At 64.3% G+C, this 21,648-nt stretch overlaps 1 protein-coding gene and 3 non-coding genes across 6 annotated transcripts; 3 read left to right on the forward strand and 1 right to left on the reverse strand.

Moving 5' to 3' along the window:
- Positions 1-1,175: 1,175 nt before the first annotated feature.
- LOC115902863 lies at positions 1,176-1,339 on the reverse strand. Its single transcript, XR_004060657.1, has one exon. It is a non-coding gene; the product is annotated as a U1 spliceosomal RNA (small nuclear RNA).
- Positions 1,340-2,792: 1,453 nt separating this feature from the next.
- On the forward strand, positions 2,793-2,956 carry LOC115902867. Its single transcript, XR_004060660.1, has one exon. It is a non-coding gene; the product is annotated as a U1 spliceosomal RNA (small nuclear RNA).
- A 3,496-nt stretch (positions 2,957-6,452) lies between these two features.
- Positions 6,453-6,617, forward strand: LOC115902869. The gene has a single exon (XR_004060662.1). It is a non-coding gene; the product is annotated as a U1 spliceosomal RNA (small nuclear RNA).
- CAD (carbamoyl-phosphate synthetase 2, aspartate transcarbamylase, and dihydroorotase) lies at positions 6,468-21,614 on the forward strand. Of its 3 annotated transcripts, none has more exons than XM_030945236.1 (45): positions 6,468-7,096; positions 7,286-7,425; positions 8,433-8,562; positions 8,734-8,876; positions 8,983-9,124; positions 9,611-9,782; positions 10,668-10,853; positions 10,921-11,033; positions 11,135-11,280; positions 11,364-11,495; positions 11,713-11,946; positions 12,055-12,276; positions 12,579-12,767; positions 12,982-13,106; positions 13,185-13,318; positions 13,393-13,505; positions 13,591-13,841; positions 13,912-14,158; positions 14,269-14,367; positions 14,459-14,683; positions 14,759-14,941; positions 15,034-15,252; positions 15,333-15,500; positions 15,572-15,754; positions 15,826-15,930; positions 16,009-16,257; positions 16,464-16,545; positions 16,714-16,880; positions 17,032-17,196; positions 17,271-17,402; positions 17,480-17,681; positions 17,758-17,948; positions 18,017-18,157; positions 18,266-18,361; positions 18,430-18,568; positions 18,666-18,713; positions 19,173-19,217; positions 19,321-19,475; positions 19,561-19,635; positions 19,759-19,971; positions 20,165-20,290; positions 20,385-20,540; positions 20,614-20,715; positions 20,801-20,895; positions 21,464-21,614. In XM_030945236.1, the coding sequence occupies exons 1-45, from the start codon at positions 7,012-7,014 to the stop codon at positions 21,564-21,566; spliced, it is 6,768 nt and encodes a 2,255-aa protein (XP_030801096.1). In that variant the 5' UTR covers positions 6,468-7,011; the 3' UTR covers positions 21,567-21,614. The 3 variants fall into 3 exon arrangements, with proteins under 3 accessions (XP_030801096.1, XP_030801097.1, XP_030801098.1); XM_030945237.1 differs by having other exon boundaries at positions 18,442-18,568; XM_030945238.1 differs by lacking the exon at positions 18,666-18,713.
- Positions 21,615-21,648: the final 34 nt, after the last annotated feature.

Below are 21,648 nucleotides of genomic sequence, written 5' to 3' on the forward strand. Positions count from 1 at the left end.
CGCACCGCTGCTCTGGCCGGGGCGGGGGCTCAGCGGAGCCCTCACGGGGCGTGTCCATGCAAATGAGATCCCACCGCGTGGCATGACGGGACACAGCCCGCTCAGAGACCGCGGTGCTCTCGCGTGTGCGGGCCGGGCCGTGCGGGAGCTGCGGGTTCAGAGCGCAGGGAAGGAACTAATACCGGGCAGGTCGCTGCACCCTCAGTGCGCTGGCCCGTGCGACATCGCCAGTGCAGCGTGACTGCATAACTTGTGTTACGGGAGGTTGTTCTCGCGCTTTCGCTGGCTTTGTTGTTTGGGCGGAGACCTGTACTCAGGGCTAGCTACAGGTAGTGTGCGCATGTCGTTTGTTGGTATTCCCAACTGCAACCGTCAGGATCGTCCGCAGACGCAGCAGCAGTGTTGCAAGCCCGACTCTACGTGGTCTCGCCACCCATCCCTGCCCCATCTCCATCTCTGCCTAAATAGCCCAGGCTCTGGCCCGCGGGTCTAGAAGCGCCACCAGTCCGACTGGGGTTAGCATCCCGGCCAGCCCTCCATCCTCGCTGGGAGGACGGACAGGGGCAGAGACTTGGTCCGACTCGGGGTGTGCCGAATTCCTACTCTCTCTGAACTCGCGGACTCGGCCGGGTGTGACCCAGACAGTCCCACCGAGCAGGACCGCCATCTCTGCCCCCGTTCCCGGCAAGGACCCCTTTCACCGGGGTGTTTCCCTGCTCCTGCAGACACAGCGTGGGACAGGCCGGGATCATCCCGGCTTCGATGGCAGAAGTCCTTGGGCCCCCTTTAGAGATCTACTGCCAATTACTGCAGGGAATGGGGATCTGTCTCCCGGGCGCCGGCACGGCCTGTTCGGAGAGCATGCTGTGGGATGCCCCTGAACCCCCGGCTATCCTCGAACCGCACACCGAGGGCACGACCGGACTGCCCTCGCTGCTTTCCGGTCCTGCCGGGGAATCCCAGAGTCCTCGCTGGTCGCCTCCTGCACCCGCGGGTCCCAGATCCCACGGCTCCCGTGGCCCTTACCCCATCCTGGATGCGGCGCAGGGTGTGCACTGCTGTGTCACCGCCAAAGCGACCAGTGCTCGCGACTCAAGTCCCGCTAGAAATCAAACACAGCGAGAGAATACGAAGTCCAATTTAGTATTGCTACATCTGTCCTTAACCGGAATTATCAGGGGAGAGCGCGAACGCAGTCCCCCACTACCACAAATTATGCAGTCGAGTTTCCCGCATTTGGGGAAATCGCAGGGGTCAGCACACCCGGAGTGCAAGGGATGAGCCTCGCCCTGGGAAAACCACCTGCCTGATCATGGTGTCTCCCCTGCCAGGTAAGTATGCCCGAGCCGCCCCAACGCCCGCCCGCCCCGCCCGCCGCACGCCCGCCCAGCACACGCCCGGCCCCGGCCCGGCCCCGCTCCCGCCCGGCCCCGCGCTGCGGCCCGGCCCGCACGGCCCGGCACGGCCCGGCCCGCACCAAGCCCGCGGACGCGCCGGGACAGCGCGGGTTTGGCGCGGGATCGGGCCCGGCATGCCGCGCGGCGCTGTAAATTTGCATGGACACGCCCTCCGCCGCGGCAGCGCCGTTACCGGTCCCGGGCGCTCCCGCCGGCCGTGGCCGTGGCTGCGGGGTCACCTCCCCGCCTTGCCGGCCCCATCCGCACCCCGCCCGCGCCGTCTCCGTGCCAGCCCCACGGCACAGGGACAGGAGCTGGACCGAGCACCGACCCAAGGGCCAGCCCCACAGCAGGGGGACAGGAGGTGGATCAACCCAGGGCGTCAGCGCTCGGCAGGGCTGGGCAAATGAGGGACCGGCCCCGGCAAGGAGAGTGTGAAAAATGTTTTTTGTGATTCGTGTCAATTGACAATGGAATCAGCAAATGCGTGTATCTGCTGCTGCAAAAGTTATCCCAGTTCCCTGGGATAACTACAAGGAACGGGTTTGAAACTTTCTGACCAAATAAAGCATTGAACAAAAAAATAGAAGAAGCATAGTAAAGAGATGAGGTAGCAAAAACGATTGATGCTTAGAATAAAATAGAGGAAGTGGTGGTTAAGCTAAGGGATATTGCAAAAAAGCAACTAACGCTTATGTATAATAAAGAGCTTGATGCACTGATACCAGACAAAAACTCTGCAGGAGACACGGGTGAAATGCCTCCCTTCAGATGACCACAAAAAAGACAGGAAGCCAACAACCACCTGGAAAGATTATTAAATGGCTGATCCCAGCTTATTGATATTTGCTGAGTCGGACTAACCAAGCACACTGGACAATGCGTTCTAGGCTTAGAAACAGTACATATACCCTGGTGAACTTGTAAGCGGTGTGCACCGTGCGTGGAGCGACGACTCCCCGGCCACCCAGCGCTGCTTGCTTGTTTTCTTTCAAATAAAAGATACAAAAATAAAATTCGGTTTGGCTGTTGAAATTTTGTATCAAGAGGCCGCGCTGGAGCTGTCCAGGCGACCCTCCCGCGGAGACGGCGAGCGCGGAGACGGCGCAGTCCTGGCCACGGCCGGCGGGAGCGCCCGGGACCGGTAACGGCGCTGCCGCGGCGGAGGGCGTGTCCATGCAAATTTACAGCGCCGCGCGGCATGCCGGGCCCGATCCCGCGCCAAACCCGCGCTGTCCCGGCGCGTCCGCGGGCTTGGTGCGGGCCGGGCCGTGCCGGGCCGTGCGGGCCGGGCCGCAGCGCGGGGCCGGGCGGGAGCGGGGCCGGGCCGGGGCCGGGCGTGTGCTGGGCGGGCGTGCGGCGGGCGGGGCGGGCGGGCGTTGGGGCGGCTCGGGCATACTTACCTGGCAGGGGAGACACCATGATCAGGCAGGTGGTTTTCCCAGGGCGAGGCTCATCCCTTGCACTCCGGGTGTGCTGACCCCTGCGATTTCCCCAAATGCGGGAAACTCGACTGCATAATTTGTGGTAGTGGGGGACTGCGTTCGCGCTCTCCCCTGGTATTCGCGGTTTAAAAACAGAATCAATGTTACAATCGCTCTTTGTCTACTCTGTATCATTAACATCTTTAACATGTCTGTACGCGGTTATTTAGGGTTTTAGCCTGTCCCCCAGCCGCCGCTCGGCGCGCTCGCTCTCTGCCTGCCTCAGCCCGTCGCTGCCCCGGCCGTGCGGAGCCGCCAGCAATCCGCAGCCCCTCGGCAGCGCTCGCCTTTCGCCTCTTTCGCTCCCCGCTCCCGGCCCAGCCGCGCTCCGAGCGGCCCCGGCCCGCCCGCGCTCGCTTTGGCTTTAGGGCGCGCTCCGCACCCCGCTCCCATCGCTGGCACGGATGCGAGCAGACATTCCGTCCGGATCGGGGCTGGCCAATGACACCCAGAAATCAAATCGAGCTCCGCAGCACCTCTGGGTGCTCGTTGAGCACGAATTCTTCATTGCGGCATGAGGGATGTGAAAAATTCGTATTTTATGATTGGCTTTTCACAAATGTTGAAATGAATATTATATGTGTTGTGCTAAAAAGTGATGCTGTATTAATTCTCTAAAGTAAGTGTGTTAAATATAGTTTCAGTTTATAACATAATGTTAAAATAGAAACTATGCTATATAGGATACTTTTTTTCTAAAGGAAGGACTCTCACTGAGACAGCAGCCACAGGACACCTAAATCTTTCAGAGAAAGAGAATTTATTGCTCCATTATCAGAAAGGAACTTCCCGCCTCACTCGGGCAGGATGGCGCCGTCAGGATTCAGAGGAAGAAGCTGACACGGACCAGACAGAATCCCGTGTTTGAATGGAATTTATGCATCATGGATGAGCTGTATGAATATGCAACAGGCTGTTGCTTTTAAGGGTTAATCCTTTGTTAACGGGTGTCCTTTTTAGGCTTGTGTTGCCCAGAAAAGGTACCCAGACGTCCGTAACTCTTTGTTTCTATTGTCTCATATTGTTCTAATTCAAATTGTCCAAATTATTATTGTTACTCTTATTATATTACTATTTTTATAACTATTTTATTACTATTAAATTTTTAAAATTTCAAAAACATGTGATTGTCGTTTTTCATAGGGATAACTCCTGCCCTTCTTGTGGGCCTTGGTCATGACAGGAAAGATGTGCGCTAATGTCTTCACAAATCCTTTTGTGGGTGAAGCTGTGGGTGTTAACGTCCCTGGAATGGGTCTGAATGCCTCTGCTGACCTTGGGCAGCTGGTTTGCTGCAGAGCCCAGAGAGTTGGGCTCCTGAAGGAGACAAGGGTCTGCACGAGGCTGAGCTTCTGAACTTTGGGGTAAAATAACGGGTTCAAGGGGGGAAGATGCGGCAGGTGGGTCGGGAGGGCTGCGCCTTCCTGGAGCCTCTGCCAATGGGGAAAGGAAGAGGGCAACGTGCAGTGGGAGTTAGGAGAAAAGGAGGCTGCGCCCTCAAAAAACCCGAGAGAGAAAACCCCGTGGATGTGTGCTCCACTGGACTCTCTGCCTTTATTCCAATAATTGAAGAACTCCGTTATTGGAATATTACCAATATTGTGGACGGGACATGCCTTGGTTTTTCTGGCCCTTGGTGCTGAACCAAACAGCAGCACTGTGGTGTTTCACCCCACAGACACTTTTGGCTCTATGGGTGTGTGGTGTTTCACCCTCAGACACTTTTGGCTGGCTGGGTGTGTGGTGTTTCACCCCACAGACACTTTTGGCTGGCTGGTGTGTGGTGTTTCACCCCACAGACACTTTTGGCTGGCTGGGTGTGTGGTGTTTCACCCCACAGACACTTTTGGCTGGCTGGTGTGTGGTGTTTCACCCCACAGACACTTTGGGCTGGCTGGGTGTGTGGTGTTTCACCCCACAGACACTTTGGGCTGGCTGGTGTGTGGTGTTTCACCCCACAGACACTTTTGGCTGGGGTGTGGTGTTTCACCCCACAGACACTTTTGCTGGCTGGTGTGTGGTGTTTCACCCCACAGACACTTGGGCGGCTGGGAGCTGCAGCTGGGCCCATGGGGACAAGTCCAGGCCTGCAGGAGCTCTGGTGGTGGTGGTGGAGCTTCCCCCATACCAGGGGCTGCTCCTCAGGTTTCCCTCTGTGCAGAAGCTTTAAGGCGATGGTGAAGGAAAGGAGTCGGTTCTGATGGAGGGTTTGGATCCAGAGCTTTATTCTGGCCCACAGGGCTCTGAATGCAGCACCAGCTCCAACAGAACTCCCTGAGCCCGTGGCTGCTGCTCCTTTGAACCCCGGGGAGAGGGGCAGGGAAGGGGTCGGGAGCCACCAAGCAGGGACAGGAGGGGAGGGACAAAGGGACAAAGGACACCTGGATGGCCCAGTGCCCCCCAGGGGTAGAGGGCATCCTTTGGATCTGCCAATCACTCTTCTGGCATGCCAGGATTGACAGACAGTGCTGGGAGGGGGAAGGAGAGGTGACTGACACACCTGGCAGGGAATGATCGGGGGAGGGGCCCGAGGTTCTGAGGTAAACCCTGAAATCACAACGCAACAGACTGTGCAGGTGCCACCCTGTGCGTGTGCTGTCCTGGACTGTGCTGAGCCCAGTGCTGGCCACTGCCACCCAGCGAGGTGCCACCCTGTCACCGGTGCTGAGCCCAGTGCCGGCACTGCCACCCAGCGAGGTGCCACCCTGTCACCCTGCCCTGAGCCCAGTGCCAGCACTGCCACCCAGCGAGGTGCCACCCTGTCACCAGTGCTGAGCCCAGTGCTGGCCACTGCCACCCAGCGAGGTGCCACCCTGTCACCCTGCCCTGAGCCCAGTGCCAGCACTGCCACCCAGCGAGGTGCCACCCTGCCCTGAGCCCAGTACCAGCACTGCCACCCAGCGAGGTGCCACCCTGTCACCAGTGCTGAGCCCAGTGCCAGCACTGCCACCCAGCGAGGTCCTGCGCAGCCCCGCCGGTCTCTCGGAGCCCCGTGTCCCCTTCCCTGGGCAGGCCCAGCCACCAGCGGAGCTCTCGGTGTCCCTGACACAGCCCCGGTCACCCCCGGGCCCTGCGCTGCCCCGCGGCTCCGCTCCCGCTGGCACTCCCGTGCTGGCCGCGCCCTGCTGCGCCTCCAGCCCGGCCCCGCTGTGCCCTGACACCGAGTCCCGGGCAGCAGCACGGCACCGGCACCGGGACCAGGACCGGGACCCGGACCGGGACCGGGACCGGGACCGGCAGCCAGTTCCGGTCGGCGAGGGGCGGGGCCTGGAGTGGCCGGGTAGGGGGGCGGGGCAGTGGGAGCGCGCGGCCGAAGCGGCAATAGCGCCCGGGACCGGTAAGGGGCGTGTCCATGCAAATTTAGCCTCGCCGCGCGGCATGCCGGGCCCGATCCCGCGCCAAACCCGCGCTGTCCCGGCGCGTCCGCGGGCTTGGCGCGGGCCGGGCCGTGCCGGGCCGTGCGGGCCGGGCCGCAGCGCGGGGCCGGGCGGGAGCGGGGCCGGGCCGTGCCGGGCGTGTGCTGGGCGGGCGTGCGGCGGGCGGGGCGGGCGGGCGTTGGGGCGGCTCGGGCATACTTACCTGGCAGGGGGAGACACCATGATCAGGCAGGTGGTTTTCCCAGGGCGAGGCTCATCCCTTGCACTCCGGGTGTGCTGACCCCTGCGATTTCCCCAAATGCGGGAAACTCGACTGCATAATTTGTGGTAGTGGGGGACTGCGTTCGCGCTCTCCCCTGGTGTACGAGTGCCAAAAATAGATTGAACTCATGGGATGTGCTGTTAACTCAAAAGTGTTCTATTCGCCTTTTCCTATCTATTTTGGAGCAGCTCCTGCGGTCCAGGACCGCCAGCTCCCTGTCCAGCCTTGAGCCTGGCCTGATACCGCCGGGGCTCCGGTGCTCGCCTGTGCCAGCATCTCCGGCCGTGCCCCACCAACCGGCGGTCGGGTCCTGGCTCGATGCTTTCCTCATCGCCCCGCCATCGCCGGTGCGCCAGGTGCCGCTGTCCCGCCCCGGGGGTGGTGCCGTTGCCGCCCCGCCCCGGATCCTCCCGCCGCCGCTGCAGCCGGGCGGGCTCACCCGGCTCGGGCGCCGCCGCGGAGTCCCGGAGCGGAGCGCACGTGGCGGCGCCATGGCCCGGCTGGTGCTGCAGGACGGGTCGGTGCTGCCCGGCCGCCCCTTCGGGGCCGTCGGGGCCGCGGCCGCGGGGGAAGTCGGTGAGTGTGTCCAGGGGCCGAGATGCCGTCGGGCGGCGCGGCAGGGAGCGGGAGCGGGAAGGAGCGGATCCTGCCCGGCGCCTCCCTCCGCCCGGGGCCCCGCCGTGGGGCCTGTCCGGGGCGCGGGGCCGGGATGGGCCCGGCTCTGCCCGGCCCGGTGCCCCCATCACCCCGTGCCCATCCCCGCAGTGTTCCAGACCGGCATGGTGGGGTACCCCGAGGCCCTCACCGACCCCTCGTACAAGGCGCAGATCCTGGTGCTCACCTACCCGCTAGTCGGTAACTACGGCGTGCCCCGGGACGAGCCCGGCGCCTTCGGCCTCAGCAGGGTGAGCAGGGGGGCTGCGTGTCCCGCCCCGGTGCCGCTGTGGCGGTGGCACTACGGGACGCTGCAGGGTGGCACGAGGTGGCAGGGCGGGACGGTGCCAGGGCACAGCGAGTGGCACCTGGTGGCGCGGAGAGGTTTGGCTCCGACGCTGCAGGGTTGCAGTGGGGTCTGACATGGGGAGGGCCGAGGCTGGACTGGGGAGACCCCCGAGCGCTGGGGTCGGGGTGCCCTGGCAGCCCGTGGGGTGCGGGCCGTGTGTGGGGTGCGGGCCGTGTGTGGGGTGCGGGCCGTGTGTGGGGTGTGGGCCGTGTGTCCCTGGCAGCCCGTGGGCTGCGGGCCGTGTGTCCCTGGCAGCCCGTGGGCTGCGGGCCGTGTGTTTCCTCAGCGGGGCTCTGTTGCAGGGTGGGAATCTCAAACCCCTGTGCCAGAGGGGCTGCTCAGGCCCCAGCCCCCTCCAGTCCCTTGGCCTCCACGCCATCTGTCCCGGGGCAGAGTCCAGCCCTGCTGCGGCCATGCCCCGCTGGCCTCCCCACGCCCACCCTGCGGGGTCTCATGTCAGCAGCCCTCTCTGGGCTGTGCTGGGTGGGTCTGTGCTGTGGCCTGTGCTTCCAGGAGCCAGTGCCCTGATGCCACGGCACGGGACATGCCGGTGTGGCTGGGCCTCACTGGCGAGGCTGTGGCCGGTGGGAGTGGTGCTTCCCCATGGGCTTGGTTTGTGCTGCAGCTGTGCCAACCTGAGGGCTCCCTAGCATGGGCCATGTGGGCAGTGAGCTGCGGTCCAGCAGTGCTGTGGGGGCCTGGACACCCCATTCTGGGGCTCCTCGATCCAGGGACTTGGCTGGACTAAGGCTCAGCCTTGCTGTGATAGCTGTGCGCAGGGTGGGGGCAGGTGGCAGCCCAGCAGTGGGAGGGTTGGTCCTGTGCTCTGGGAATGGGGTCTGTGTTCCATGGGGTTTCTCCTCGGCTGGTGACCCTCTGCCTTGCCCTGCTCACCATCTGTCCCTGCAGTGGTTTGAGTCCAGCAAGATCCACGTGGCCGCGCTGGTGGTGGGCGAGTGCTCAGAGACCCCGAGCCACTGGAGCGCATCCCAGTCCCTGGACCAGTGGCTGAAGGAGCAGAACATCCCCGGGCTGGAAGGTGGGACTGGGGAGACAGCAGAGTGGGGTGGGGGCTGTGTGTCTGCAAGCTCTGAAAGCAGACCCGTCTCTGTTGAACTTTGCCCACCTGGGGTTGGAGCCTCTGTTGGAATTTGGGGTCCTGCTGCGGTGGGCTGGGGCTGTGGGGCTGTGTCTCACAGCCCACTCGCAGGGGTGGACACCCGGGCGCTGACAAAGAAGATCCGCGAGAAGGGGACGCTGCTGGGGAAGCTGGTGCCGGATGGGACCCCCGAGGGGAGCGTCTGCTTTGAGGACCCCAACACGAAGCACCTGGTGCAGGAGGTGTCGCTGAAGGTGTGCTGGGGTCTGAGCGGGCCGGGGGCTGCGGAGGGGCTGTGCAGCCCTGGCTGTGAGGGGCTGGCCCCAGCAGCAGCCTGGGTGATCCGCTCCCCTCCCGCAGGCACCGCGAGTGTTCAACCCGGGCGGGTCCCTGCGTGTCACTGCCCTCGACTGTGGCCTGAAGAACAACCAGATACGGTGCCTGTGCAAGCGGGGGGCCACTGTCACTGTGGTGCCCTGGGACCACCCGCTGGACGCTGCAGGTGAGGTGGCAGAGGCTGGGGACAATCTGGGATCCCACCGGGGGGGTGGGGGGAATGGGGTCTGGCCCTGTCTGCATGTTCAGTGCTGGGGACAGCAGGCACCTGTGTCCTGCTCACCTGTGTCCTGTGGGGTAGGGAGCCTTGGTGCCATCATTCCTGGGGGCTTTGGGGCTCGGGCCCTCAGTGTGGCACCACAGGAGCAGGGCCATGGGATGCCTTGCTGTGGTTGGTATGGGGGACTCTGGACTGGGGTATTGGTGTGGCTCGGGGCACCATAGGGGACTGGCAGGGCCTTGCTGCCACCTGAATGGGGTCAGAACACCTTGGTTGTAACCCTGCTGGGGTGTCAGGGGAGCCGTGGGCTCTGGATGCTTCTCTGCTGGTAGCCAGGAGTGCCTGCAGTGAGCCTGTGGGCACCTTGGGGACCCCTCTGTAATGCTGAGGGGCTAGGGGCCCCACTCTGACCCTGCTGCTCTCTTGACACAGACTTTGATGGGCTGTTCATCAGCAATGGCCCTGGGGACCCACAGCTCTGCCAGGAGACAGTGTCCAGCCTACGCCAGCTGCTGGATGCACCCCAGCCCAAGCCCATTTTTGGCATCTGCCTGGGCCACCAGCTGCTTGCCCTGGCCCTCGGTGCCTCTACCTACAAGATGAAGTGAGTGTGTGTGGTGTTACATTTTAAATAGTTAAATGGTTTGCTCTGTCTCACCCCTTGAAAATGTACGGTTTATTCCAAGCCTGTGATCCTCCCCTGCAGTATCATGGATCTGTAATCCCATTGACCCCAGTCTTATTCCATGCCCACTTAGAATCTCCCTGTTGAGCTGTGCGAGGGAGACCAGAGTCTCTCTTAGCCTTTTCCTCTCTTGGCCCTTTTCCCCCTGGGCTCTCCCTGTCTCCCCCTGCCTTCCCCTTCCCCCCTTCTCCCTAAGAAGCCATGCTGCTCCCGGGGGTGGGACCCCCAATAATTAGCACCCTAATCTAATGAGCACCCTCAGAAGCCGTGTGGAGTCCTTGCCTGCCTGCTGCTACCAGTGAACACACAGTTTAGGGGGCTCCCTGGGGATCCCCCAAATGAACTGCAACAAATGTGGCTCAGAGTGAGCACAGGGCTCCCGGCTGCGGGGCTGGCTGACAGCTGTGTGTGTGCCTTTGTGATGGCGTTTGCAGGGGTCCCAGGGTGAGGGAAGAGAATCTGACTCCAGGTTTCAGAAGACTTGATTTATTATTTTATGATATCTATTATATTAAAACTATACCAAAAGAATAGAAAAAAGGATTTCATTAGAAGGCTAGCTAAGAATAGAAAAAGAATGATCACAAAGGCTTGTGACTGACTGAGACAGTCCAGACAGCTGGACTGTGATTGGCCATTAATTAGAAACAACCACATGGGACCAATCACAGATGCACCTGTTGCATTCCACAGCAGCAGATAACCATTGTTTACATTTTGTTCCTGAGGCCTCCCAGCTTCTCAGGAGAAAAAATCCCAAGGAAAGGATTTTTCAGAAAATATCATAGCCGCATCCCCTCCCAGGTACGGGAACCGCGGGCACAACCAGCCCTGCGTGCACGAGGACACGCGGCGCTGCTTCATCACGGCGCAGAACCACGGCTTCGCCGTGCAGGCGGGCAGCCTCCCGCCCGGCTGGCTGCCGCTCTTCACCAACGCCAACGACGCCTCCAACGAGGGCCTCGTCCACCAGAACAAGCCCTTCTTCAGGTGGGCCTGGGGCTGCAGCAGGGGGCTGGGGGGCTGTGGGGTGTGCCGTGCCTGACCCCCTCCACAGTGTCCAGTTCCACCCCGAGCACTGCGCCGGCCCCATGGACCTGGAGGGTCTCTTCGATGTCTTTGTGGAGGCGGCTCGGGACCTGCGGGACGGGCAGGGCAGCGCCCGGACAGGTGGGTGTGAGTGTGAGGACGGCCGGGACTGTGGGCCAAGGGCTGCAGGACGGGGCTGTGCGTGTCCCCAGCCCTGTCCCCAGCGTGCCACATCCCCCCAGTGCGGGAGCGCCTGCAGGAGTGGCTGACCTACACCAAGGCACCAGCGGGGGACTCAGAGGCAGCTCGGCCTCGCAAGGTGCTGATCCTGGGCTCCGGTGGCCTTTCCATTGGGCAGGCAGGAGAGTTTGATTACTCAGGGTCACAGGTGTGTGCCAGTCCCAGGGCAGGGGTTGGTAGTGGCCACAGGGACCCAGGGCCACCAGCAGTGACCCCTCTGCTCCCCATGAGGCCATCAAAGCGCTGAAGGAGGAGAACATCCAGACGGTGCTGATCAACCCCAACATCGCCACCGTGCAGACCTCCAAGGGACTGGCAGACAAGGTGTACTTCCTGCCCATCACCCCTGAGTACGTCACCCAGGTGAGCACTGCGGGATGCTGGCTGGGAGAGGGCAGTTTGGGAATGCAGGGATGGCAGAGCTGGGGGATCGAGGGGGCTGGCCTGGAGAATGGCCCAGAACCTGGTGCAGGTAGGGCTGGATGGGGTTGGAAGGCGCTTGGGGGGCAGCACAGGTGAGGAGGCAGCTGGAAAGTACAGGACGCACCGTGGCTTCTGTCCCACCTCCCCGTGCCCCCAGGTGATCCGGAACGAGCGGCCTGATGGGGTGCTGCTGACCTTTGGGGGGCAAACAGCCCTCAACTGTGGCGTGGAGCTGACCAAGGCGGGCGTCCTGGAGCGGTACTGCGTGCGGGTGCTGGGCACCCCCGTGGCCTCCATTGAGATGACAGAAGATCGCAAGGTCTTTGTGGAGAAGATGGAGGAGATCGGGGAGCACGTGGCGCCCAGCGAGGCTGCTGCCTCCCTGGAGCAGGTCTGGGGTGCTCAGGGGGGCTGTGGGGCAGGGCAGGGTCCTGTCCCTCCTGTTCCTGACCCTCGCTGTTCCTGCCCTTCCTCTTGCTGACCCCATTGCTCCCTGCAGGCACAAGCAGCAGCTGAGCGCTTGGGGTACCCGGTGCTGGTGCGCTCTGCCTACGCCCTGGGAGGGCTGGGCTCCGGCTTCGCCAACAACCGGGAGGAGCTGGTGGCTCTGGTGAGCCAGGCCTTCACCCACACCTCCCAGGTGCTGGTGGACAAGTCCCTGAAAGGCTGGAAGGAGATTGAGTACGAGGTGGTGCGGGATGCCTACAACAACTGCATCACGGTATGGGATGGAGGGAGGCCCTGGGCTGCTGCAGAGAGATGGGCGTGGGGCAGGGGCTGAGGGCTTGTCCTGCACCTTGTCCCCAGGGAGGGCTCCCCAGTGCCTCTGGTGGTGCTGGCACAGCTGCTGTGTGCCATTGGGAGCTGCACCCTGTGAACAGAGCCCTGCACCCCTATGCTGGGGTGTCCACCCCGTGGGACACCCCGTGTATTCCAGTCCTGGCTGGGCAGGGGAGGATGTGGTGGGAACTGGGAGGAACTCACCAGGGACAGCATGTGGAGCAGTGACCCCTCTGCTGTCAGGTGTGCAACATGGAGAACCTGGACCCGCTGGGGATCCACACGGGCGAGTCCATTGTGGTGGCACCCAGCCAGACCCTCAATGACACTGAGTACTTCATGCTGAGGCGCACAGCCATCAAGGTGGTGCAGCACCTGGGCATCGTGGGCGAGTGCAACATCCAGTTTGCCCTCAACCCCGAGTCCGAGCAGGTACTTGCAGCCCCCTGCGGGTTCTGGCTCCCTCTCCCAATCCCCAGCCAGCTTCGCCCTGGGGGATCTGGCCCCAGCTGTCCCACGAGGCTGTGGCACAGCAGGCCCCTGCGCTGCAGCACCCCTGGGACACCGTGGGTCTGGCCATGTCACCGTGTCCCTGGCTTGGCCTGTTCCACGGCCCCCACTGACCCTGCCTGCCTGCTGCCCACAGTACTACATCATCGAGGTGAACGCCCGGCTCTCCCGCAGCTCGGCCCTGGCCAGCAAGGCCACTGGCTACCCGCTGGCCTATGTGGCTGCCAAACTCGCCTTGGGCATCCCCCTGCCCCTCCTCAGGTGAGGTACCACCACACTGTGGGACAGGGTGCTGCCCTGGTGGGACGGCCCCAGCTGCTGACCCCGTCACCTCCTCAGGAACTCCGTCACCAACTCCACCACGGCCAGCTTTGAGCCCAGCCTGGACTACTGCGTGGTGAAGATCCCGCGCTGGGACCTCAGCAAGTTCCTGCGCGTCAGCACCAAGATTGGCAGCTCCATGAAGAGCGTGGGTGAGCGCAGGGGGACGGCACCGGTGGGGCACATGGTGGGCACAGGACCTGCCTGCTCACCCCACCTTCTGCAGGGGAGGTCATGGCCATTGGGAGGAACTTTGAGGAGGCGTTCCAGAAGGCTCTGAGGATGGTGGACGAGAACTGCGTGGGCTTTGATCACACGGTGAAGCCGGTCTCAGACATGGTGAGCACTGGTGCTGGCTGTGCCATTCTGGGGGGAGAGGTGGCCACCTGCCCCCCTCGGCCACCCTCAGCCCCTGGCCTGGCAGGAGCTGGAGACGCCGACGGACAAGCGGATCTTCGTGCTGGCAGCGGCGCTGCGGGCTGGGTACTCCATCGAGCGGCTCTACGAGCTGACCAAGATTGACCGCTGGTTCCTGCACAAGATGAAGAACATCACGGACCACGCGGTGCTGCTGGAGTCCTACCGCGGCCAGCAGGGCACCATGCCCCCTGCCGTGCTCCAGCGCGCCAAGCAGCTCGGCTTCTCCGACAAGCAGGTGGCCCAGGCCGTGCTCAGGTGAGACGGGGAGGGGACGGCCCTGTTCTGCTCCCTGCCTCGTTCCTGGCGCTCACCCAGCTCTGTGCAGCACCGAGCTGGCCGTGCGGAAGATGCGGCGCGACCTGAAGATCCTGCCGGTGGTGAAGCAGATCGACACCGTGGCTGCAGAGTGGCCAGCCCAAACCAACTACCTGTACCTGACCTACAACGGCTCTGAGCACGACCTGGCCTTCCGTGAGCCCCACGTCATGGTCATCGGCTCCGGTGTCTACCGCATCGGCAGCAGTGTGGAGTTTGACTGGTGTGCTGTTGGCTGCATCCAGGAGCTCCGCAAGGTCAGGCGGGCCCCAGCTCCCTGTGGAGTGAGGGGTGGGTGTCCCTGCTCAGAGGACAGGGCTGGGTAGGGGTTGGGGGCTCTGGGCTCACCTTGTCCCACCCCCAATAGATGGGCTTCAAGACAATCATGGTGAACTACAACCCTGAGACAGTGAGCACAGATTATGACATGTGTGATCGCCTCTACTTTGACGAGATTTCCTTTGAGGTGAGGGGGCTGGGGCCTGCCAGCGGCGGGGCTGGGTGAGGGCTGCCATGGCTCTGTCCCAGCTCTGCCCCTGCCCCACACCGTGCTGCAGGTGGTGATGGACATCTACGAGCTGGAGAACCCTGAGGGTGTGATCCTGTCCATGGGCGGGCAGCTGCCCAATAACATCGCCATGGCCCTGCACCGGCAGCAGTGCCGCATCCTGGGCACCTCCCCGGAGGCCATCGACTCTGCTGAGAACCGCTTCAAGTTCTCCCGCCTGCTGGACTCCATCGGCATCAGCCAGCCCCTCTGGAAGGAGCTCTCCAACATGGAGGTGGGCCCAGCGAACAGGAGAGGGCCGCCCCAGGGTGGCTCTGTGTGTGTGTGCTGAGTTCCTTCTCTCCCGCAGTCAGCCAAGCACTTCTGCTGCAAGGTGGGGTACCCGTGTGTCGTGCGCCCCTCCTACGTGCTGAGCGGGGCTGCCATGAACGTGGCGTACTCGGACAGCGACCTGGAGAAGTTCCTGAGCAACGCTGTGGCTGTGTCCAAGGAGCAGCCTGTTGTCATTTCCAAGTTCATCCAGGAGGCCAAGGTCTGTTCAGGAGGCTGCTCCAGCCATGGGGTGCCCCCTGAAAGCCGCAGCCCCCAGCCCAGGGACAGGTTGTGACCACGTTCTGCTCACAGGAGATCGACGTGGATGCGGTGGCCTGTGACGGCGTGGTGGTGGCCATCGCCATCTCGGAGCACGTGGAGAACGCTGGGGTGCACTCGGGGGATGCCACACTGGTGACCCCCCCGCAGGACATCACCCCCAAGACGCTGGAGCGCATCAAGGCCATCGTCCACGCCATTGGGCAGGAGCTGCAGGTCACAGGGCCCTTCAATCTGCAGCTCATTGCCAAGGTACCTGGGACTGGCACTGCACGGCCAGGGGAGAACAGCCCACATCCCCAGCCCTGCCTCATCCTGTCCCCTCTCTCCAGGATGACCAGCTGAAGGTGATAGAGTGCAATGTTCGTGTCTCCCGCTCCTTCCCCTTCGTCTCCAAGACCCTGGGCGTAGACTTGGTGGCTCTGGCCAGCCAGGTGATCATGGGTGAGGATGTGGAGCCTGTGGGGCTGATGACAGGCACAGGCATCGTTGGTGTCAAGGTGAGCTGGGGGCCATGGGGTCAGGCTGGGGTGCAGGGCCAGGCAGTCCCTGAGCATCCCCTTGCCCTCAGGTGCCCCAGTTCTCCTTCTCACGCCTGGCGGGCGCTGACGTGGTGCTGGGTGTGGAGATGACCAGCACGGGCGAGGTTGCCTGCTTTGGGGAGAACCGCTGCGAGGCGTACCTGAAGGCCATGCTCAGCACCGGCTTCAAGATCCCCAAGAAGAACATTCTGCTGACCATCGGCAGCTACAAGGTATGTGGGGCCAAGCTGCTGCGAGGCTGAGGTTCTCTCTCTGCTCTCTGACCGGCCCTGCTTGGTTCCAGAACAAGAGCGAGCTGCTGCCCACGGTGCGGACGCTGGAGAGCCTCGGCTACAACCTGTATGCCAGCCTTGGCACTGCCGACTTCTACACCGAGCATGGCATCAAGGTCAGGGCTGGGGGCCTCCCTGCGGGGCCAGGTCACTGCTGGGGTGCTGCAGGGCCCTGACGGGGTCACTGCCTGCAGGTGAAGGCTGTGGACTGGCACTTTGAGGAGGCAGACAGCAGCGAGGCTGGAGCCCGGGAGAGCCAGCGCAGCATCCTGGACTACCTGGCCGAGAACCACTTTGAGATGGTCATTAACCTGTCCATGCGCAACTTGGGGGGCCGCCGCCTCTCCTCCTTTGTCACCAAGGGCTACCGCACCCGGCGCCTGGCTGTCGACTACTCCGTGCCCCTCATCATCGATATCAAGTGCACAAAGCTCTTCGTAGAGGTGGGCTGGGGCACCTGGGCACCGTGGGTACAAGGAAAGGGAGCAAAGCAGGGTTGCAGAAGCCCTACTGTGGGTGCTGTGGGGCAGGTGCTGTGTGTGGGTGGCACTGTGCGGGGGTTGGTTTTGGGGTGCAGCTCAGACAGGCATCATCACCCTGGCCCCTGCTCCTGACCCTGGGTCCTGCCTCACGGCTGCTCTTTCTGCAGGCACTGGGCCAGATTGGGGCAGCCCCCCCACTGAAGATGCACGTGGACTGCATGACGTCCCAGAAGCTCATCCGTCTGCCAGGTGGGTGTTCGGTGGCCCCAGGGCACAGCATGGAATGGGGACAGTGCTGGGAGCTGGGCTGGGCACATCTGCAGGCACTGTGGAGATGTTTCCATGCTGCACTGGGGGGATGGCCTTGTCCCTCGTGTCCCCTGTGGCCAGCCCAGTGCTGACACTGACACTCCCCAGGCCTGATTGATGTCCACGTCCACCTCCGTGAGCCGGGTGGCACCCACAAGGAGGACTTTGCATCAGGCACAGCAGCTGCCCTGGCTGGGGGTGTCACCATGGTGTGTGCCATGCCCAACACCAGCCCTGCTGTCACCGATGCCACCTCTTTCGCCTTGGCACAGAAGGTGAGGAGCCGCTGCCAGCCTGGTGCTCACATCCCCTCCTGTGCCAGCTATGGTGGGCTCGCTGCCCATGGTGGGCTCACTGTCTATGGTGGGCTCTTTGCTGGTGGTAGGACTGGTCCCACCACAGCACCCACTGCCTCTTGTCGTGCAGCTGGCTGAGGCTGGGGCCCGCTGTGATTTTGCTCTCTTCCTGGGGGCTTCCCTGGACAATGCTGGCACTCTGGGCCCCCTGGCTGGGGCAGCCGCCGGGCTCAAGATGTACCTGAACGACACCTTCTCCAGCCTGCGGATGGACGACGTGTCGCTGTGGATGGAGGTGAGCAGGGGGGCAGGGGCTGGCACGGGGCAGATGGCTCCTGGCACCGGTGCCCACCAGCCCTGTCCCCCCAGCACCTGGAGCAGTGGCCGCGGCACCTGCCCATCGTGGCGCACGCCGAGCGGCAGACGGTGGCCGCCGTGCTGATGGTGGCCCAGCTGTACCAGCGGCCTGTCCACATCTGCCACGTGGCCCGCAGGGAGGAGGTGAGTGGGGCGAGCTCTGGGTTCCAGGGATGGAGCACGGGGCCCTGTGGGTTCCCCACTAACCACGGCTGCCCCAGATCCTCCTCATCAAGGCGGCCAAGCAGAGGGGGATCCCGGTGACGTGCGAGGTGGCCCCGCACCACCTGTTCCTGAGCCAGGACGACCTGGGCCGCCTGGGGAAGGGCCGTGCAGCCGTGCGGCCAGAGCTGGGCACCCGCCAGGACGTGGAGGCGCTCTGGGAGAACATGGACATCATCGACTGCTTTGCCACTGACCACGGTTAGTCCCCAGGGGTGGTGGCTGTGGGGTGGGGAAAGCAGTGGGGACAGCCCTCGTGACCAGCCCCATCCTGCAGCTCCCCACACGCTGGAGGAGAAGCAGGGGCAGGAGCCGCCCCCTGGGTACCCCGGCCTGGAGACCATGCTGCCGCTGCTGCTGACGGCCGTCTCTGAGGGGAGGCTCAGCGTGGAGGACATTGTGCAGCGCCTCTATGAGAACCCTCGCAAGATCTTTGGGCTGCCAGCACAGGAGGACACCTATGTGGAGGTGTGTCCTTGCCCTCCCGCCCCAGGTCCAGCTCGCACCCTTCTGCCTCTGACCCGCTGTCCTGGCAGGTGGATCTGGAGCAGGAGTGGATCATCCCCAGCAGCACAGTGTTCTCCAAGGCCCGTTGGACCCCCTTTGAGGGCATGCAGGTCAAGGGCACAGTGCGCAGGGTCGTCCTGCGTGGGGAGGTTGCCTACATCGATGGGCAGGTAAGGTCCTGGCTCCTTTCCTTCCTGTGTTGAGGGTGTCTCCCATCACAGAGGGGGTCTCCCAGTGCTGGCCCCATTTCCCTAATCCCATCCCTGCCGTGGCTGCAGGTGCTGGTGCCCCCTGGCTACGGACAGGATGTGAGGAAGTGGACCTCAGGAGCTGCGCTGCTGCCACATGTTGCCCCCAGCAAGGAGACTGTGAAGGTACTGGGGTGCACAGATCTGGCAGGGGTCCCTCTGTGCCCTAGCTCCAGCCTGGTCTCTCGTTGCAGCCCCCTGAGCAGTCCCGGCCCGTGGCTGGTGACGCGCTGCGTGGACGGGCGCCCAGCCCGCGCCGCCCTGGCCCCGCGGGCGACGGGCGCTTCCACCTCCCGCCCCGCATCCACCGAGCCTCGGACCCCGAGCTGCCAGGTAGGGGGGTGGGCGGGCAGTGGGCACGCTCCCGGGGGCCGGGGCTGGGACCGTGGCTGGGCGGCCCCGCTGACGCCAGCCCTTGTGTCCCGTTCAGCGTTCCAGAGGCTGGGAGCTGCGCACCGCCCGGGCGCCCGAGGCACCGGTAATATCGGGGGGCTCACTGCTGGCACCACGTGCAGCCCATGAGTGCATCCCCTCCCCCAGGTGCCCTGCAGGCTCCGGGCTGCCTGCGTGCCCCCTATGGGCCCCTTGTGGCACCTAGCACCAGGGCTGGGCGCTGTAGGACAGGGCACGGCCATGCCGCCCACTCCCTGCTGCCCCAGCCTGCGTGGCACCTTGGGGACCCTCACTGCCAGTGTGACCTGGGGGCGGCCAGCTGGGAACTGCAGGGTGAGCAGGGAGAGGGTCACAGCACATCGTGGGGCTTGGACTGCCTGTCTGGTTCACCATCACCCTGGCATCAAGCACATCTTGGTTTCACCTGATGCTGCCAAGTGCCAGCAGGGCTGTGCCACACTGGCAGCACGCTGGGACAACAGCAGGGCCTGGGGTGCCACCTCTCCCCACATCCCTAACACCCCTGCTCCCCTCTCCCACCCAGCTGAGGACACTCGTGAGAAGAGCAGCAGGAAGGCAGCAGAACCAGGTGAGTGCAGCAGGGGCCCACAGTGGGGATCCAGGGTCTGTGGCTGGTGGCTGGGTTCTTCAGGGCACCCCTGTAGGCTGACCAGCTCCTCTCGGTGCCACAGATTCAGCAGTGATCCAGGACAGCCACTTCCACCCACTGGGCCCCGTCCCGCGCCAGACGTCCCCTCAGCGCGCCCTCCACTTCCAGACCTCCCCGCTGCTGCACCCCCTGGTTGGGCAGCACGTCCTCTCTGTGCAGCAGTTCTCCAAGGAGCAGGTGCCCAGCCGGCCGGGCAGGGGGCTCTGGGGGCTCTGGTGCCTCCTGTGCCCCCGCTGAGCCCCGGTGCCACCTGTCCCCACAGCTGTCCCACCTGTTCAACGTGGCACACACCCTGCGCATGCTGGTGCAGAAGGAGCGCAGCCTGGACATCCTCAAGGTGAGCCGTGCCCAGAGCACTCACCTGTGCCATGGGCACCCCGAGAGAGGCCCGGGCACCCCGACGGAGCCCCGTGCCAGGCGGGGTGCCGGGGCTCCCCGAGCTGACAGCCCGGCCCTGCAGGGGAAGGTGATGGCCAGCATGTTCTACGAGGTGAGCACGCGCACCAGCAGCTCCTTCGCGGCAGCCATGAGCCGCCTGGGAGGCTCCGTGCTGTCCTTCTGCGAGGCCACCTCCTCGGTGCAGAAGGGCGAGTCGCTGGCTGACTCCGTGCAGACCATGTGCTGCTACGCCGACGTGCTGGTGCTGCGGCACCCCCAGCCCGGCGCTGTCGAGGTGAGAGGGGCTCAGGGCAGCTGCCTCCTCCTCTGGAGGCACCGGGGACGCTGCCCCAAGGGCAGGGATGGTGACCTGCTCTATGGGCAGGGATGTGGTGCCCAGCTGGGCCGGGGTAGGCTCCTGCTGCCCTGGGGCCATGGGAATTATGTCCTGCCTGTGCTCACCTGCCCTGCCTTGCTGCCTTGCCCAGCTGGCCGCCAGGCACTGCCGCAAGCCAGTGATCAACGCGGGGGACGGGGTGGGCGAGCATCCCACGCAGGCGCTGCTGGACATCTTCACCATCCGCGAGGAGCTGGGCACGGTCAATGGCATGACGGTGAGCTGGGGGGCCAGAGCCACGGCCGGGGGCTCAGGGGGCCCCGTGCGGGCCCTGGGGGGCCTGGGCAGGCTGGGCTGACCGCTGTCCCCAGATCACCATGGTGGGTGACCTGAAGCACGGGCGCACGGTGCACTCCCTGGCCCGCCTGCTCACCCTGTACCGCGTCCACCTGCGCTACGTCACCCCGCCCGAGCTCCGCATGCCCGCCGACATCACCAGCTTCGTGGCCTCCAGGGGCATCCAGCAGGTGAGGGGCGGGCTGGGGGGTGGCCCCCGCACATTGCAGCCCTGTGTCCCCCCAACCTCACGGTGCTGTGCAGGAGGAGTTTGGGAGCATCGAGGAGGCACTGCCAGACACAGACGTGCTCTACGTGACCCGCATCCAGAAGGAGCGCTTCCAGCGGGCCGAGGACTACGAGGCGGTGAGTGAGGGGAGCCTGGCTCCTGCTGCCCTCGGGGGGCCCAGGCACCCCCCTGCCCCGCTCAGGGCTCTGTGTGCTCCCTCAGTGCTTCGGGAAGTTCATCCTCACACCCCACATCATGACCCGGGCCAAGGAGAGGATGGTGGTGATGCACCCCCTGCCCCGTGTCAACGAGATCAGGTGGGGAGGGGGGACAGGGCTGGGGCAGCTGCAGGGTGCTGGGGGACAGGGGAGGTTTGGAGGGGATGTCTGGGAGAACGGGATGAAATATGCAGGGCAGAAGGGAGGGAGCTGGGGGAGCTGGGGCAGTGGGGTCGCTGGGGCAGTGGTGTCACTGGGGCGCTGGCAGGGCCATGGGAGCTGCGGTGTGCTGCGGGTGTCTGGGAAGGGCGCCGGGGGTCAGGGGCGGAAGGGCTGCGGTGTGCTGGGCAGGGCTGGGGAGAGCTCGGAGCCGCGGGGGCTGCACTTGCTGGCCTTGGGGGAGCCAACCCACGTTGAGCGGTGGCTGCTGGGTCCGGGCGGTGTCAGGACTTCCGCGTGGGTCTGGTTCCAGGGGGATCCTGAGGGTCCCGGGGGGGGTGCCGGAGGTCCCGGGGCGGGCGGGGGCTGGGCGGTCCCGGGCGGGCGGGTTCGGCGGTCCCGGGGCGGGCGGGGGGCTGGGCGGTTCCGGGCGGGTTTGTTCGGGGATCCTGCGCTGGGTTCGCTCGGGGCCCGCGGGGCGGCGCGCGCTGATACCGCGTTTCCGTAGCGTGGAGGTGGACTCGGACCCGCGCGCCGCGTACTTCCGGCAGGCGGAGAACGGCATGTACATACGGATGGCGCTGCTGGCCACGGTGCTGGGCCGCTACTGACCAATAAACGCTCTGGGTCGCGACACGGCATCGCGCCGCGACACGCGTCACTGCGCCGCGACACGCGGGGCCATGGCGGCGC

The sequence above is a fragment of the Camarhynchus parvulus genome, chromosome 3, assembly GCF_901933205.1.
Source record: "Camarhynchus parvulus chromosome 3, STF_HiC, whole genome shotgun sequence".
In the NCBI taxonomy this organism is placed as follows: Eukaryota; Metazoa; Chordata; class Aves; order Passeriformes; family Thraupidae; genus Camarhynchus; species Camarhynchus parvulus.